Source organism: Mesoplodon mirus (assembly GCF_964341445.2).
Source record: "Mesoplodon mirus genome assembly, chromosome: 16".
Taxonomy (NCBI): domain Eukaryota; kingdom Metazoa; phylum Chordata; class Mammalia; order Artiodactyla; family Ziphiidae; genus Mesoplodon; species Mesoplodon mirus.
This window is the reverse complement of record NC_138992.1, coordinates 2,883,242-2,902,475: the sequence shown is the minus strand read 5'-3', so window position 1 is coordinate 2,902,475 and position 19,234 is coordinate 2,883,242. Positions and strand designations below refer to the sequence as shown.

Genomic DNA, 19,234 nt, shown 5'->3' with positions numbered 1-19,234 from the left:
TTTTTTTCTTTCGGTGTCGTGTGAATTCTACAAAAAAAACTTTGGGGATTATCCAAGCTCCCTGGGCATTACTCATGACGACACGTGGGTGTGGCTATGGGTACCGTGACGTCACGTGAACAGGGAACTTTTGCTGCTGTTTTCTTCTTGAGTTGGTTCTTATGCAGCAGGGTCAACGCTGTTGAAGGCACGTGGACCTACAAAGGTTTTACCGTAAACTTCTATATAGGGCTTTTCAAGTAGGGATACTCGGCATATTTCTCTAAGAATTCTTAATACTGATTTGGTTCTATCTTCTCTTTTTCTTTCCTGGTTTTTAGGATTATCGGACAGTATGACACTGAGATGAGAGGTACTTTTACATACTCAAGGGCCCCTGAAAAACTGGAGTCCACCCTGAAACCACCTGGTCCCCAAAATAATGACATAAAAGAAGGAAAACATAAAGGAAAAGGAAACAGGTTCAAAGATCTCGTCACAAATAAAGGAAAGCAGCTCTGCATTCTCCACTTGACCAGGACGACAACTAACGGAGCGCTCACCCTAACGCCAGACAGCGTCATAAACAACTACACATGTCATCATTTAATCCTCAGGACCGTCGTACATGGTGGTACTGTTATCATCATCCCCGTTTCCCAGGCAGGAAGCTGGGGCACCCAGAGGCACCCTGAGTTTCTCGCGGTCCCCAGCCACTCAGCGGCGGCGGGCAGTGTGAGGGGCGCTCCAGCAGAGCTCCTGGGCCGCCGTGCTCTGTGCTTCTTTCTTTCCTATCTCCCAAGACGTTTCTGGGGACTTTTATTTGTGAGACCAGATACCTGATGCTTTGAAACCTCGGAGTGTTCCCCTAAGGACATTCTGGGACTTCACCCCCAACATGGGCATCCCTGGAAGGCTTATCTGGGCCTGTGCACTTGGGAGACAATTCTAGGACCATGAGTCAAATATTTCAAAGTAAACATTTTGAAAAATGGATGGAGACTTCTGAAACCTTGGATAACACTGTAATTTGAAAGGTTTGGTATCACAATACGTGGTAAGATAAAAATGAGGGGAAGACACAAAACCAGAAACCGACAGCTCAGAAGTCAGGAGAGAAAGGTACAAAGTTCTCGTTTTAAAACAAGGTAGAAGAGGCCTAGTGAAGTCACTACTGAAACCAGTGACACACGCCTGTCGTGCTCCGTCACGCAAAGAGCCTGAAGCCTCCGGAGTCACCGTGAAGGGGTCAGTTTCGAGCTGGAGAGGGACAGAGTAGTGGACGCTCGGCTGTAAACAAGAGGAAGTGCACCGGAGCCTGCAGGCCAACAGAGCTCTCAGGAGCCGACCACTCCCCGCGGGGAAGCGGGGGCCGCCCGGTGATTCCCTCTCCTCCTCCACCTGCCCTTCCGGGCCGGACACCAAGCGCTTCTGACGACAGTCTCTGGCCGGCGCCCTGCTGCCCTCAGGAGGCCTGATGAGTCGCCACTCCCAGGGCAACGCGTGCACAGTCACGGGATTGCTCAGCAATTCAGTGGGACCAAGCAACAGCACAGCTTCTCACCCCACCTGCACACGTGACCCTGCCGTGAGCCCTGGAGGTGGTGACCGGCTTGCGGGGGGCAGGGTCAGGAGGGCTTTCAGGAAGCCAGGAAGGGCCCCGCTGTGCTCTGTGACCTGCACCGGGGTCGGCAAGCTTTTTCTGCAAAAGGTCTGACAGTACGTATCTTAGACTTCACTGCTCACAAAGTCTCCACTGCAACCACTGAACTCTGCTGTTGAGATTGCAGGGGTGAGCAGACACGTCATGAGTGAACGCGTCACTATGTTCCAGCAAAACTTTACTGATGGGCACAGAAACTTGAATTTCACATAGTTTTGATGCCAGGTACTATTCTTTGATCTTACCCCCAACCACTAAAAACTGTAATAATCGTTCTTAGTTCAAGGAGCAATACAAAAACAGAGGTGAGCCGTATTTGGCCCACAGGCCTTAGTTTGTGGAAGTCTCAGCTTATTCACCTGTAAAATGGGGATAATAATACTCACCTAATTCAAATGGGAAATTCAAATGCGGAGAAAATGCACAATGTTTTCTTTAGATAAATAATGTGGTAATAACCACTTGTTAATACACATTTGTTGAAATTTTTATGCTTTCACAGTAATCCTTACAACAACCATCAAGGCCTTTTACAGATGAAGACTCCAGAGATGAAGTGCTTTGCTCAAGGTCACCCAACTGGCCAGCTGGTGACAGGACGGGGCGAGGCTGGAGCCTGGGACCTGACCACTCACCCAGCAGCCCTGGACTGGTCACCAGTGTCCTCACCCGCAGGACAGTGAGGAGAACACCAATCATGTTCTGAACCCCTGCCGGGAGACTCGCTGGTGAAGGGCACACACGTGGGGGGGGGCCCTCCACACACATCGGGGGCGCCCACCCAGCAACTACCAAGGAGTCGGCCTGGAAACGAGGCTCAGAGCTTCGAGCTGGAAGTCCCAGGAGGCAAGGCGCTTTCCAAGTCACATTTAGTCCAGACCTCTCACTGCAAGCACTTTGCTCATGGTGCTCAAGTCGTCAACCAGACACACACGCAAGCACAGATGGACTCTTCAGTGAAAGTATTCTTTCATTTAATCGTGAGGAAAAATGCAACCCCCCTTAATTTTAGCTTATAAACCTTACTCCTTATCGTAAGAGTACAAAGCTTCGTGCAGGCAGTACACAAAGGAAATGGAAAACAAGACACTACACGTGACTTCTAAATTTCTAGTTTATGAAAGTGATAACCTCAGCTGCCTGAAAAATACTCATTATCACTCCTGCTGATAGTTCTCTAATTATTTTAGTCTGTTTGACTCTCAAAAATCACTTTTCCTTCTTTCCTTTCCACTACCTCACTCCCAAACTAAAAATTACTATATATGTATGTGCGGAGGAGTGTGCAAATTTCTCCCATTTACTGCTGAATACCATTTTGACAATTTTTCTTCACCTCTAAAATTCGCTATGAATAGATACAACTTGAATTTACCACTGAGACGTGGTAAAGAAACTGACAGTTACCCTTCCCATGTCAAAGCCCTGAATAATTCTGAAGAGATCACTGACTCACACCATGGTTTCTTCATACTTGTTTTGTTGGATCAAAGCCACATTTTGCCTTTCATTAAATACTGAATGATATTTATATCCATAAATAATTATATTAGTAACACAAACATGAAAATAAATATTACCGTCCCCACTAATTTCATCTGCAGATCCGGGTGGCATGCAAAGAAAGGGGGAGGAGAGAGAGAGGGGAGGGGGGAGGGGAGGGGAGGGGGGAGAGAGGGAAAACGCTATTAAAATGACAAGCAAATCAAAGTGTAAGGAAAACACAAAAATTACCCCCCCCAGTCTAATTCAAAAGATAAAAGAAAGATCATAGGAGTTAGCATGTTTACTTAAGGGCATTAATGCAAGTTTTAAGCGGTCCACACATTACCCCAAGTAAATAGCAGTTTAAGTGCGTTTCTGCCGCATTAAGCAAAACTGATTTGATTGCTTCTCACAGTTAAATGTTAAAAAATGACTCTACTTTCCTCAAAAGGAATTTGTATCCTCTTAGAAATGAAAACCATGGGTCATTAATGTGTACCCCACACAATAAGCAGGGAACAGCCCTCAGCAAGCCTCCCCAGGATTCCAGCCTCTCTAAAGAAGCTTAAGGAGTACAGCACCTGAGGCTCTGCTGACGAGCTTCCACTTACATTTATACAGTTTGTAGAAATGACTCTTCCAATTGTTACAGATAATCTTCCCTTTGCTAGAAAACGCCCCCTCCCCCACACCGTGGCCTCTGCTCTGCAGCACCCTGAGTATCTGCCCCCGAGGCAGGAAAGGCAGACCCCTGGGGCTCACTCGGACCATCCTTCTCCATTAATCACATGCCAGGTCAGGAAACACACGAGGCAAAGGTACCTGCCAGCCCCTTTGGTAAAACACTAAGATCCCACAGGGGAAACCAGGAAGCGACTTCTCGCCCTGTCATGCATTTAAAAACCAGCAAACAGGCAAACAGTCTTCTATGAGGAGAGCACACCCACTCAGGATAATCTACAAGCATCTGGTTAGGCTGCTGCCTGGGGCGCTGTGGTTAATAAGAGTCTGTGCAAAGATGAGTGCAGTACCCGCAGAAGGAGGTTCGTGGGAACAGAAGACCAAAGGGAGAAAGCGCCTAGCTTTCTTAACTTTATGTTGGCAGTGACTGACTCCTTTATAAAGAGGCAGGAGGAGGAAAGAGAAAAACAAACACATTTTAATACAAGAGCAAACTTATATTTTAAGGCATATCTATAAAAACAAATACAAAATTGCAATGCTTTTATGTGACTACTGGCACACTTGATTTCTTCATATAACTGAGTTTTAAGAAACATATTAATATTTAAAAATGCAGTTTTCCCTCTTAGGAAAGATTAGCACTAGACACAGAAACTTTTAGCAAGACATAAAGAGAGTCAGCCAGCTAAGCCTTTACAAAGCCAGCCAAGTAAAGGTACAGATACCTTTACAAATAACAAAACTGAAACGAAATGAGACAAACAACAAAGACCAATAAATAATTCAAGATTCTTGTGAACATCTAACATTCAACCACAAAGAAAAAAAATTGCAGAAAACTAGCAGATCCTGATTTGTGAAAGAGCTTTCTAAGCACTTTCCCCCAAATCATCAGCAAAGACACAGACCTTAAGTGTACACCTTAAATAAACTGCCTTAACATAAAAAACATAAGGACATCTGAACACATAGGTTGCAAAGCCCCTCCCCCGCCTACCAGCATCCTTTGTTCATTCACTCCCATTCATGGGCTGCAAACTCACTTGAAAGTCAACTCTCTGTATGAGGCACTTGCTGGATGAACAAGCACCCAGGACAGTAGAAGAGAGAAGAAACAACCGCAGTACGCTAAGGGCAAGAGCACACAAGTCAAACTAGAGTCAAAACAAGGGATGTACAACCCTTTAAAATGCAGCGGTGACACCATGTGACAGAAAAGATGCAGTGGGCATGCACAACTGCACTGCAGATCCACGAGGTCCCATCAAGAAAGGTAAGGATTCCAGGTGTGGGCCCAGGGAGAGCAGGGTCAGGATGACGACGGCAACAACTTACGGCCATCAGTTAGGAACAGAAGTGAGAAGAACTGAAACAGACAATGTGGTCACGTTCCCACAGGGTGTGCTGTTATCCCAGCAATGTGCACTGTTCCATCTTCCCCCCTTAGCACACACTCAATTTCCTGTGTGATGACTCCGGAGGGCAGCTCCCTGTGTTTTATCAGTTAAGAACACGAAAACAGTGCCCTGTGCCAGGTGGGATGGAATTCCGGATGGGGTGGAGGGGCAACAGCTACAGGGGTCATTGAGATGAAACAACAACACGGACTGGGGATAAGATAAGAGCATTCTATCAGAGTGGAATTCCCTGGTTTCGGTAATGACACTGTGACTGTCTAAGAGGATGTCCTTGGTCTTAGGAAATGCACACGGAAACATTTATAAGTAAAGGGGCATGCCATGTCTGCAACTTGCTTTCAAATGTTTCAAAAAAAAAAGAAGAAGAAGACATACAAATGCCCAACAGGCACATGAAAATATGCTCAACTTTGCTAATTACTAGAGAAATGCAAATCAAAACTACAATGAGGTATATTACCTCACGCTGGCCAGAACGGCCATCACCAAAAAGTCTATAAATAATAAACGCTGGGGAAGGTGTGGAGAAAAAGGAACCCTCCTCCACAGCTGGTGGGAATGTAAATTGATACAGCCACTATGGAGAACAGTACGGAGGTTCCTTAAAAGAATAAAATACAGGACAACCATATGATCCAGCAATCCCACTCCTGGGTATATATCTGGAGAAAACTCTAATTCGAAAAGAGACACGCACCCCAATGTTCATAGCAGCACTATTTACAATAGCCAAGACATGGAAGCAACCTAAATGTCCATCGACAGAGAAATGGATAAAGAAGATGTGGTACATATATACAATGTAATATTACTCAGCCATAAAAAAGAATGAAATAATGCCATTTGCGGCACCATGGATGGACCTAGAGATTATCATACTACACAAAGCAAGTCAGACAGAGAAAGACAAATATTGTATGATATCACTTATATGTGGGATCTAAAAAATAATACACATGAATCTACTTACAAAACAAATGGACTCAGACACAGAAAACAAACTTATGATTATCAAAGGGGGATGTGGGGAGATAAATTCGGAGTACGGGATGCCCAGATACACACTGCTACATATAAAACAGATAAGCCACAAGGACCTACTGTATAGCACAGCAATTATACTCGCTATTTTGTAATAACCTATAATGGAAAATAATCTGCAAAAAAAACCCTGAATCACTTTGTTTTACACCCGAAACTAACAAAATATTGTAAATCTACTATACTTCAATTTTAAAAAAGAAAAAAAAAGTAGAGGGAAGGAGAAAGCAAGTGGGCCAAACGACAGACATAGTGAATTTGAGTGAAGAACACATGAGACCTCACTTTACTATTCTTACGACCCTCCTCTATGTGTGAAATTATGGAAAAATAAAATATACAGAAATCTCTATTTGGGTTCAGATTCTGGCTCCACTCCTCACCCCATGACATTAGGAACGTTACCCGACTTCTGTTTCTGTTTTCCTATGTGTAAACCGAGGCAGTAACAGAAGCTTCCTCAGTAAAGAGACGCGGAGAGGATTCCATGAACTCCCAGGGCCCCCGGCACAGGACAACCGCCCCGTAAGCGCAAGCTATTCCTATCTTTCAATGTTTTATCTTATTTCTAAACTAAGGTAATGACCATTCTTCATAGTAACTTAAAAAGCAAATACTTTTTAAAAAGTATAAGCATAACTTTTTTTGAGTAATAACAAGAATATTATCCACACCATTAAAAAAAGTGTTAGGACCCTTCCTTTCTCTTATCCAAGACGACTACTTTAATTATGCTTGTGAGCACCTACCACGAGCGAACAGCACACTGTGTACGTGCTGGGGCTACAGCAGTGAAACAGGCCCCCCCCCATCCTTCCCTTATTGAGCTTATGTTCTGGGTTGGGAAAAGATGATGAAGTGAGTAAACCGATCAACATGTAAGTGCCATGGAGAAAAAACTCAGAGCAGATGCAGGACAGGGAGTGCTTTCTTGTGGGGCTGCACCTCTAAATATGGAAGGAGTCGTTTGCTAAAAGCTTTCCAGAGCGGAGGTGAGCCTGGGGCACTGGCCAAGGAGCAGCAGGGAGGTCCGGAGGGGATAGAGGGAGGGGGAGGGCACAGCAAACGTACTTCTCAGTCACCCATTTCTCAGGGCAACTGAACAGCTGATGAACAAAGGCTGTCTTTAGAAGTGTAACAGCGGGGCTTCCCTGGTGGCACAGTGGTGAAGAATCCACCCGGCAATGCAGGGGACACGGGCTCGAGCCCTGGTCTGGGAAGATCCCACACGCCACGGAGCAACTAAGCCCATGCGCCACAACTACTGGGCCTGTGCTCTGGAGCCTGCGAGCCACAACTACTGAGCCCACAAGCCACAACTACGGAAGCCCGCGCGCCTAGAGCCCGTGCTCCGCAACAAGAGAAGCCACTGCGATGAGAAGCCCGCGCACCGCAACGAAGAGTAGCCCCCACTCGCCACAAGAGAAAGCCTGTGCGCAGCAATGAAGACCCAACACAGCCAAAAAAAAAAAAGAAGTATAACAGTGAAATAAACGAAGATGACATGAATGCACCCGTGGCCATGTTGTGGCCCCGAATGAAATTCCTGCACAAACATCAGTAGCTGCCCGAGCCACGAGGTGAAACACAGACTCTCTGAACCTACGGACCGGCGTACGTCACAGAGGCAGCAGCCAGATGTCACACAGCACCTACGCATGGCCTCGTAAACAAAATCTTTGAGTCCGAATCCGACCAAACTCCTCTCAATCCTAACGACCAGCCTGTAGGTAAGTCAGGAATACAGGGGCTGGAGGGCGACCCGCTCAACACAGCATCACGGAGCGGCACGTGGCCAGACCCAGAGTGTGGGGCACAGCGTACAGGACGCGATTTCCTCAACAGATCAACTGCGATCAAGAAAAAAAGAACGGGGGCGGCAGCGCACAGAGACAGGAGGAGACAGGAGACGCAGCCAAGTTCACCCAGCCCTGCTTGTCTGACCCCAGACTGGAGGACACCAAGTGTGAAAACGCCTTAACCAGGGAGTCCGAGCACTGACCGGACAGCTGGTATTAAGGAACTACTGTGAAAGTTCTTACAGTGTTGTAATGTTGTTTTTAAAAAGTCTGTATCTTTTAGAAATGTTTACAGAGGAATATGCCTTCGAGGCACTTGAGACCGTCTGTGGGGAGTGTGTGTCTGTGTGGCTGGGGACAGAGGTGAGGTGTGGCTGGTTTTCAGCTGCTGAACCTGGGTGACGAGCCTGGAGGATCGCTACCCAATCTACTCTCTGCTTCTGTGTGCGTCTGGAGCTTCCCATGACGAAGAGTTAAAAAGCTAAGAATTCAAAAGCATGACGATATCCACCCATTCACATGGCCTCTTGCTTGTAAAAATATCAAATGCATTTTATCTTGACTCATGCAGTTTGATTTTAACAAATTCCACAATATGATGCAGCCATGACATGCTACTAGAAACCCGTGAGGTCAAATTCCAGAATTTATATTTTAAAAGTTTCAAGCCTTCCTTTAAAATTTTCCTCTGTGAAGGGGGAAAAAAAAACCCTGGGTCTTTGGATGTTAGCAATATGTGTTTTTATGTCTAACAAGATGATACTTGGGCTTCTTGTAGTAATAAATTTTAAGAAGATCATTAAAGTTTATTTATTAATGTGTTAATAAGTTTAGCAAGAGGATGAAGACGGTTCATCAGCTAAATAAACCCAGACACTGGCCATCGCGAAGCACACTTTCATACAGACAAAAATGCACCCTTGCTCAAAGTGCTCTCGTGAGGGCAGCAGCGTGCTGTCCCTTGCTATGCGGAGGCTGTTAGGAGGGGGTGGTCACACTCTAGTCTGGACGCCAAGTCCACAGGACTAAGAGGACGGACCCATGTGGCCTGGAAAGAGTTTCCAGTAGTAAATATCCTCTTTAAATTTCTGTTGTGCTCATGACTGCTCCGATCTCACTCGGGCTCTTTTTCACCTGAAAGTGTCTCAGGCTACTCCCCCCTGGGGGTCCTGCAAGTGTCTGCCTCTCTCCAGGCCTACAGCTGAGAGGTTCAGTCCAATTCCAGGGTGAGGAACAGGAAGCCATCCGGCTCCGGGTCCTTCTTGGGTGTCATTCTACAACACATGACGTAGATGCTTCAGCACCCATGTGACTCCAGTGTATTCTTCTCAACTCCCTTAGAAGCCAGAGGTGAGGGACATCAGCAAGGAGCGTCCTCAAATCTCCAAAGAGGCAAAGAGAGTTCAGACGCTGTGACAACGGTGCGAGAAGGGGGACTAGGATGAAGGAAGCAGCACAGCGGGCGCGGTGGTGGGGTGGTGGTGATGGTGTATTTTCATGATCACTTCCTTGTTCATGGGCAACATGATCAACCGCCCTGCCCCTACCCGGTCAGAGACAGCTGAATGTCTCTCCTAACGCCAGACTGACTACAGAAAGCTAGTCTAGTCGTGGCTGTTGGAATTAAAAGAATTTCCAGTAAGCCAGGTACTATGAACATGTCCAACCCCCAATACGTAAGACCCGGTGCATGTAAAAATCACAGGTAGCATTAATGTGATTAAATCATTTCATAAAGCATATAATTTACAAAAATTAACTTCACATGTACTAGGCGACAATACTCTATTAGGGCACTTAAAAAAAAATCCCTAAAAGCTTTCGTTTAAATCAAGCTTTCAGCACAGACAGAGACTACCTTCTAAATCAGTGTTATCAAAAGTGAAACTAGGATGTAAACCAGACAAAAGAAACTCTTTCGAACTTCAATACAGGGCAGACTTTTGGATTCCAACAGAACAGTCAGAAATGAGTCAGGACTATGCTATTCCTGATAAATGGGAGAAAAACTACCCTGAAATCAGACTCAGACTCTTCCAAAACTACTCCTCCCTTGTACACACAAACATCTCAAGCTTTCCAATGACTCAGCGTGGTCTAAGGGAAAGGCGACGGGTCTGGAGCCCAGGTCTGGGTTTCCGTCAGGCTCTCGGCCACTGAGGCTATGTGAGCCAGGCCTCGTCACCTCAGCCCGTCTGTAAAGTGGAAACACGAGGAAGACTGTCCCAAGGCTCAAACAAGACAGTGCTTGGGAACGTGCCTGGCATAATCTCTGAGCCTCATTCACATGTAAATAACTGTCAGTACTCATATTTACAAAGCAGTGGCCGAGCCGTGAACGAATAACCGACCTAGTGTTTCAGAGACTGTGAGAAAAAAAGGGGGAAAAATGCAAATAATTATTATGGACTCTACATATACCACTTTATATTTTACGTTACTTTACAGTTTACAAACTACTTTTGCATATATAAAGTAACTGCTTGATAATAGAAATGCACAGTTTTCCCTAGAAAGAGTCACTTCCCATTTTCACTGTACAAACAGAATGTTTAAATAAATGCAATTAAACTATCCTCTTAGAGTAAAATATTCCAAAATCCGTCTATTGGACCCATCCTAAATGGGCCGGTACGCCCCCACAGTGGGGCCACTTGGGTGGTCAGCCTGTATTCAGTAGAACCCGACTTTACCCAGACATTCAGGGAACCTCCCTCAGTACTTGTGAATGAGTTGGTCTTGTCATCTCTTCTTTAAACCCTGCACTCAGAGGCTTGGGAATTGCATTTATGTATGTTGAAGCTGATTAGCTGACACGACTCCTTTCTTTTCAACAAATAAAACATGAAACTTCAATCTCAAAAAAAAAAATCAAAGTACCTGCTTTAGAATTTGTAATGAAGCAGCTTAACGCAAGTAACATTTATTTTGCCAAGTTTATTTTCATTTAGAACAATTTTTAGTCACTAACGTGAGAAACCTAAAGGTAATCTTAAATAACTGGAATGATGTCGCATGATTAACTAAACCAGAAGAATCTGTTATAGAGTAAAAAACAATTTTTTAAATTTATAATACATACTGTAAGAGTATCATCACAAAGTGGTGCATTTGATCATCAACCAAGGGCTCAGCAGACGCAATCAAACCAAACATGTCTAACAACAGAAAGAGGTCATTGCACTGGGCGGCACGACAGACACACACGAGAGGAACCATCTTCTGATCTCCCTCCCGTGCCTACAGCCCAGATTTGTGACAAGAGCCACGTGCACAGTGCCGTGGCCATCGCGCGTTACCTGTATTTCTGTGACACTTAAGGTCCTACTGCTTGATTAAGGGCCTGGTTATTAGAAAACAAAACAGAACCCTGAAACACAAAACCCAAAGTTTATACCTTTGAAATATTTAAAATTCAGCTTTACTCATTGATTTTCCTCGGAAATACCTATGTTCCTGGGGTATCTTCACCCACACGAACGTGGCTCAAGCACTCCTCCCCCGGCCCGCCCCGATCCTGACCCCCCTCTCTCTGACCACTTACAGACCCTTTGTCTGTAGTACAAGCAACGGCCTCTCCACTATAGTTCTAACTGAGCTCCAGAACGTGTGCTTACACGTTTCCTAAAAACTTACACTTAGGCTAAAAAAAATTACTCTAGGCCCTCAGAGAAATGTGCCCAAGGAAATGCACTATTCTGCTAGGTATTTCTGTAAATCTGTTAACCTTATACTTATTTTTATAGAGAAACTTTGTCTAGATTTCAGAGATAAACTCTGCATGTATTCAACATCAACTGTAACTGTGCCCCTACTGGAGATGATCTGATAACTACATTTCCTCCTACAATGAGATTGGAAGGAGGGCCTGGTACCCCGTCATCACAAGCTGAGAACTGTCTGAAGGCATCTAGACCCCCATTCTTCCTGCTTGCTGGCCTCCATTCCCCTTACCCAAAACCACCTAGGAGTGCGTCCAGAACAGTTCACAGTGACCAGCTCACAGCAAGCGTCTGAGAGTCCAGCAACTCTCAAGGTCACTGCTCGCTCTGGGGGGGTCCCTGCCTTTCCTCCTCCTGTTTCCACGCGTGGAGTGCATTCCTCCAAGTCCCAGCACCTCTCGGCACCTTGCTCGGGCATCGGATTCATTTAAAGACGATCACTAAGCACTATGTCCCAGACAATAAACGACAAATAAAACACGTCTTTGCCTATGATGGGGTCAGGGTCTAGTGGACAAGAAGGTTTCTAAAATCATTACATCTATTTAAAGACTATCCACAATAGTGAGACATATGGTGGGCTAGAGAACTCTGAGGAAGAAGAGTCCTGGAGTAGCCAGGGAAGGCTTCTAGGAGGTGGCGGCATCTGAAGCCAGCCTTGAAGATCAGGTAAGAACTTTTCAGTTATGAATGTAAATAGGGGAATCAGACAAGTCCCACTTTCTCCATCTTCCGATGTGATTCTTCATCTGTACCTGGGGTAATCTTCCTTAAATTGTTATTGAAAGGCAATATAGCCTAGAGGACAACAATGACCTGAGTTCAATCCTAGCTCCATCATTTTCAAGTTGTGTGACACTGAACAAGTGTGTTCACCTCTCTCAACTTCTTTCCTCCTATCTGTGAAATCGGGAGACGACAAAGACCTCGTGAGATCGTCGTAGGGATGATATAACGCCTAACGCTGTGCACAGCACACTGAGAACCTAATAGAGACCCGTCACCTCTTAGCTGTGTGTGACCTCGCCTGCCCTGCTCTCTGCCACTCTGGCTGGTGCTGGGTCTGCCAAGTCCTTGCTTCAGTGCTTGCTGTCGCGCAATGTGTGCGTTCAGCCACCTGCTCAGAGACTCCTCTTGACCCCAACTTTAAACAGTCCCACCCCTTGCTCTCCATTTGCCTGCTTTATTTTAACTCAGCGTCCAACTATCTCCTCCACAGAATGTGAGCTCCACAAGGGGAGGGCCTGGCTTTGTTCACTATCGTACCCCAGCATCCGGAACAGTGCCTGGCACACAGCAGGCACTCAGATGTATCTGTTGACGGAATTACCGTAAAACGGGAAATGTAAAACTGGAGTAGTATCCACCTTGTAGGGTTTGCTGGGGCCAAACGGGATGGACCCTGACAGAAAAACAAGTCATCACGGCCGGCACACAGACTGCGCCTCAGCCACCACCCACCAGCCTGGAGACAGATCAGCTTGCGGCGGGGGAGCAGACACGGCGCTCTGCGGGGTCCGGGGGGTGGGTGGCTGGTCTCCCCTCAGTGTCAGCACCACAACCACATGGTGCCGGGTTTCCAGGCTGCTAGGTAAGGAAGAACCCCGGGGTTTAGCAACAGTACCGGCTTTCTTGGTGTCAACTTAATAACTTATGGGCGACGTGCAAGGCACAGCTCCTGGCTGGCCAGGCTGGTGAGATGTTATTGTCTAGTCTTTGTGGAGGACACAAATAAAGCACACTGTGAGTCCACTTCCACAACAGGGAGCAAGCCACGGGCGGGCTGATGAAGGATCACAGGAACGTAAGAAGTCAGGCCCGTCACTGAATATCCACAAGACGCTGAGAGTTCTTCCTGGCCTCTCTCGGTGCACCACCAAAGCGGTGGTCACGTGTGAAACAGCATCACTGACTAAAGAACGAAAGACCTCGACAAGTGACAATGGAAGGGACATGCCGGACGGTGGAGCAGCTCAAGCAGAACGACAGAGAGAAGGAGGCGGGCCGGAGGGCTGGACGCCCGACTTTGTTTGGCTGAAGAGCAACGTTGGGGGAGGGCTGGCAAGGCAGGTGGTGCACAGACCACCGGAGGCCTCTGGGGGCTGAGCTGAGGAGTCGAAACTTCGTCTGATGGACTGTGAGTCATTCCTGAGAGTTCCTGCCCAGGGAAATGCCTATTTAAATTCGGTAAAGGTGGTAGCCATCAGGCAGCTACTGCAGACAAGGGGCACAAGCGTGAACTTCTAGTCAAGGGATAACCAGGGAGAAGCGAGGAAGGCGGACTCAGAAAGGAGGCGTTGGCGGGGAGAGGTGGAACCGGCAGGCGCTGGGAGGAGCAGCTGTGAAAAACCTCCTCCGAGGACGCCGGGAAATGGAAGGAACAAGACCTGAAGCTTCTGTGAGGCCTGCTGTGTTTCATCACTAGCCGGAGTCATGATGAGCCCAACAGGGCGTGTCAGCTCCGCACCACGCGAGCAGCTGTGAAGCACGCATGCGGCAGCCACAGCGGTGACGGCCACCAGTGCCTCCCGGGCCTCACTGCCAAGCCTGCTTCCAGTCTGGCAAGGAGAGGGCCAGAGCGCTCACGAATTGCTCAGAGCTGGCTCAACCTGACCTCTCCTACGGAACACGCCACAGAACATCCTTTGATGCCCAGCGACTGACGGGGTCCTTTACCACCTCGCCGCTCTGGCACGTGGCGGCCCTTCTCGCCCCGCCGGAGGGCCTGCTCTCCGTCTGCTCAGCCTCCTGCCCTGCCAGACGGGAGATGAGCGCGCTTAGCGGCTCCACGTCACCGCGGGGGTTCGGAGAGCCCAGTGGAGGTGGTGTGCGTGCCGGCCACCCTGCAGCCCGCCGGGCGTCTGGCACTGCCCAGCAGTACCAGCTCCAGCCCTTAACACCCCTCTCCCCCATCAGGAAGGGGTCAGTTTCCTGAGCCGCAGCACTCCGGCCCACACACACCTGCCCCACGCGATTCATCACTGGAGCATCTTTGCTAAGCATATGGATACGAGCACAGACATTTCTTGAGAAGGGGGCTGTGGGAAGTTTGTGGACAATAAAAAAAAATAAGCAACTCTATTTGTACACCGGAACACTAGAAAATAATTCAGTCATCAACGAGGCAAAAGCACAAAACTAAATTTTAGGTAAAAATTAACTCAAGGTAAATTAAACTAACAGGAATTAGATTTCTTCTAAGTCAGATTGTCAGATACTAGAGTTTTAGGAAGCTGTATTTTAGAAATGTGACATACATAAGAACATATATGTGTGTGTATGGATATACATGTATACGCATACATGTATAAATATACACGTATAGTATATGTATCAATATTTTAAGATACCAAACCTGGGTCCATAGAAGATGCTTTTTGCTTTTTCCCCACCTTTCCTCTATTTTCCACATTTTTAAATAGGGAAAAAAGGCACATGTATTTTGAAAACATATCAAGGAAAGCACACCACACTTATCACACCAGCAAATAGTTAAGATAATGCTTATGTCAACATCTTAACTATATTTTTAAAAAAGCAATATTCAAACACCATTTTATGTTAATTGTGAAAGACAAAAGCTGTTTTAAAATGTTTCACATTTCCTGAACTTCAAAAAATAATAAATATACAAAGTATATTATGTTAATTTCTGCTGCATTACAAAGATAAGTTATAATGGCAGTTTCAAAAGTAAAAATTTTCACTCTAAATATAATTAACATGGAATTAAAACTGAAGAATAACTTGGAATTCTATACAATCCTGTGAGTAATCTAGTATTATACACGTATGTCTCATATTAAAAAAAATCAGTGAGCTATATTTAAACCTATTTCATGATGGTAAAATTATGCAAATTTTAAAAATTATTAATAATTTTAATGTTTAATTTTTGTAAGCTACTCTAGAAAGAAGTAATCCTCATAAAAAAGAGCAGACGTCTAACACACGGCGATTTCCTACCACCGCGGTGGGCCCCTCTGCCTGACGCCTGTGTGGCCTCTTACCTGACACAGAGACGGCGTGGGTCCGAACGCCCTGCTTCTCGCTGTTGGCCAGCCTGGAACAGAGGTGCAAAGCCGTGAGTGCCATGCTCTTCAGACCACATCGCCAGCATTCATTCAAACTGTGAGCTGCCCAGAATCAGGACGACTGTGCCATTTCCCAGGGAGACTGCACAGTCTAGAGGGGTGATTTTGTATAATACTGGATTCTACCACCTGAGTCCCTTAAAGTCACCAGACTGCTTTAATGTTTTAAAGACCAGAAATTAAGACAGAGAAGTGAAGGAACGCTGAACTATAACACCACTGAATGTGGTGTACGTGGCTTAGATTAACTTTAATTTAGATGCTGCACTGCAAGGGAGTGGCCGAAGTTATACCACAGAGGGAACGATGCCTGGGACTGAGATGCGAATGTGAAACACTGTTACACGACTGGCCCTGTTTCAATTTTGAGCACGTCCAAGAGCAGGCAGCACATGGACATATATTGTTATTATTTACAGACTGAAACAAGGTAAGCTTAACGCATCCGGTTGTTTCATTAAATGGCTCCACAACGTTAGTGTTTTACATACACACCCACATAAAATAACATTTTGGCCAAAGGTTTCAGTGACATTTAAAAAAAATCCAAGTATAGTTCAGTTTAAAATTTTTGGAAAAGTATAAAACAGAGAAAAAAGGAACCCTATAGTCTTTATTTATTTTTTAAAATATTTTTGTTGCATTTCTTTTATTTATTTATTTTAAAATCAATTTATTAATTAATTTATTTTTGGCTGCATTGGTTCTTCGTTGCTGTGCACGGCTTTCTCTAGTTACGGTGAGCAGGGGCTACTCTTTGTTGTGGTGCACAGGCTTCTCATTGTGGTGGCTTCTTTTATTGTGGAGCACGGGCTCTAGGTGTGCGGGCTTCAGTAGTTGCAGCACGTGGGCTCAGTAGTTGTGGCTCATGGGCTCTAGAGCGCAGGCTCAATAGTTGTGGCACACGGGCTTAGGTGTTCCGTGGCATGTGGGATCTTCCCGGACCAGGGATCAAACCCGTGTCCCCTGCATTGGCAGGTGGATTCTTAACCACTGCGCCACCAGGGAAGCCCAGAACCCTATAGTCTTTAGATGTTAAAGTTACTTTGCTCTTCTTATAAAAGAAAACTTTTTCCTGCTGCATAAGCCTTTACTCTAGAAGTACTAAATAAGAATTTTTCCTAGTATATAGAATTTATATTAGGTAATACGGGAGCTTAAAATAGTATATCCCCATTGAGCACTAGAAATATTCAATGCAACTGCATAACCTCTATAATTAAGGGTTACAGCACAAAGCCATAGCCCTGAGTTCCTTTTATGGAATTCTCTAAATATGTGAAACGGTATCTTTATTATAAAAGTTTAACCAAAGTTGTTTTCTAACAAATCACCAGTTCCTCTTCTATTGCAGCTCCACGACTTATTGTCACCATCTCCAAACTACATTTATCAGGAGGTCACAGGTGCACACATTCATAATAAGCAGGTTACATCATCTGCCTCTGTATCCTGTTGATAGGACACCGGGGTCTTCCTTTGCTGCGGGTTGGGATGCTACTTCAAACCAACTTACAACTGCAGGGATATCTGCACTTCTCTGATCAGTGGCAATAACAGGTCTGCGGCTCTATGATTTGTGGAAATTCTGCTCTTTTAAAGTTTTCTTTATTTGTTCAGTTTTTCTAGGATTTGTTAGCACTTCTAACCTACTCCCTTCTTCCTCACCTTTTTTATCTGTGTTTATGATTCCAGTGTGTTTTAATCCTCAAAGTCATCTCTTAAAGACTTTCCACAACTGAAGATACTATGAGCATTAGTTCCTTGCCTGATGTGGGACATTAATAAATATCTATTAAATATTGTTGAGTTTGTGAAACACAAGGCCTAAAAGCTAAGAGAAAGCTGGTCTCGCCCATCCCTCCACTCGCCTGCCCAGCTACTGTGTACCTACTGTGTGCCAGATACTGCCCAGTGTCAGGTCTACCATGTCACATGACCCTGGCCATCAACAAGGCCACAGGGTGTGAGCAGCAGGGAGGTAACTGTTTAATGTGAGATAAGTTATAGGAAAACACACAGGGCTGCTCCTGGGACTGGGGTAGTGGGAGGTTTCCAGAGGCAGGGATGCAGGATAAGACTTGAGCAGGGCCCTGCTGAGGACAAGGCTGGAGGGAAGGAAGGACGGTGTCCAGGAACTGAAGGCAGTTCAATGTGACTGAAGAGTGAGCATGAGGAACGGGAGGGGAGGCTGGAGGAGCTGGCAGGGACCGTCGTGCAGCTTCCTGCCGGCTGGCTGAAGGATGTGGGCCTGAATCTAAGAGCAGCAGCAGTCACGCGAGGGGTTCAAGAGGAAAGGTCCCTTCTGCTGTTGTAGAGAATGGATGGGACGGTAGGCAAAATGGGACAAGCAAAGATGGGTAGGAGGTGTGCAGAAACATGGGAACCCAAAAGACCTGAGACTGCTATCCTCTGAGGTGGGCCCTTGGCTGGTGTTTAGGAGGGTTCCCACCAACCCCTAACTAGTAAGTGTGGTTCACTGTCCTTAGACTGTTTGTACAAATAATATGGTTCGTGCTGAACTCTTGCCTTCCTTCTGGGAGTCTGGAATTTGGGTGCACGACAAGCAAAGTGTGCATACATGACCAGGCCCCCATAAAAGCCGGGGCACCGAGTCTCTAACTAGCTTCCCTGGTAGACAACACTCCACGTCATCACAACTCATTCCCGAGGATCAGGTGTGCCCTACCTGAGTCCATGAGAGAGGGCTCTTGGGAGCCTGCCCGCCCCTGGCTCCCTCGGGACTTCATGCCATTGCTCTCTGCCTGGCCAATTGTGCTTTGTGTTCCCTGGCAGCCATACATCACAGCTGAGAGCATGATTACGTGCTGAGTCCTGGGCGTTCTTTCTAGAGAATCCCTGAATGGGGTAGTCTCGGGGACCTCGACACAGGAGTCTACTGGAGGAGCCCAGACAGGTGATGATAGCTAAAAACCGGGCAGGGATGGTGGGAATGTGAAGTGGATGGAGCTGATAGTTAGGAAGCAGAAAGGAAGGAACTGGCGGTAGACTGGTGATGGAGGAGAGAGAGAGACAGAACAGAGGTGATGCCCAGGTTCCACCCTCTTTACCCCTCTATGCAGTGGCCTCTCAGGTGCTGTATTCTCTGCAGGTGCCTTGGGATTCTCTTCAAAGCTCTCTCTGAGTGCTCAGCACACAGCTATCATTGTTTATTTACCTGTATATCTGAATGTCTAGATTGTAACTTTCATTTGGTCCCCAGTTCCTAGCACAATGGCTGAGAACAGAGAAGTTTTGGCATTCTTTTACTTGTACAGATTGAAGCATCTACTATGAAATTCATGACATAAACAAATTTAAAAATTAACATAAATTACATATCTTTAAT

The 19,234-nt window shown here is 46.1% G+C and overlaps 1 protein-coding gene across 6 annotated transcripts in view; it reads right to left on the bottom strand.

Annotated features, from left to right (window-relative positions):
• PTK2 (protein tyrosine kinase 2) overlaps nucleotides 1–19,234 on the bottom strand; it is a 250,919-nt gene that overhangs the window by 75,097 nt on the left and 156,588 nt on the right. For all 6 annotated transcript variants that reach the window (XM_082601577.1, XM_082601574.1, XM_082601573.1 and 3 more), the window contains one exon: nucleotides 15,802–15,854. In XM_082601577.1, the coding sequence (XP_082457703.1) occupies nucleotides 15,802–15,854 (53 nt within the window). The remainder of the gene's footprint in view (nucleotides 1–15,801; nucleotides 15,855–19,234) is intronic.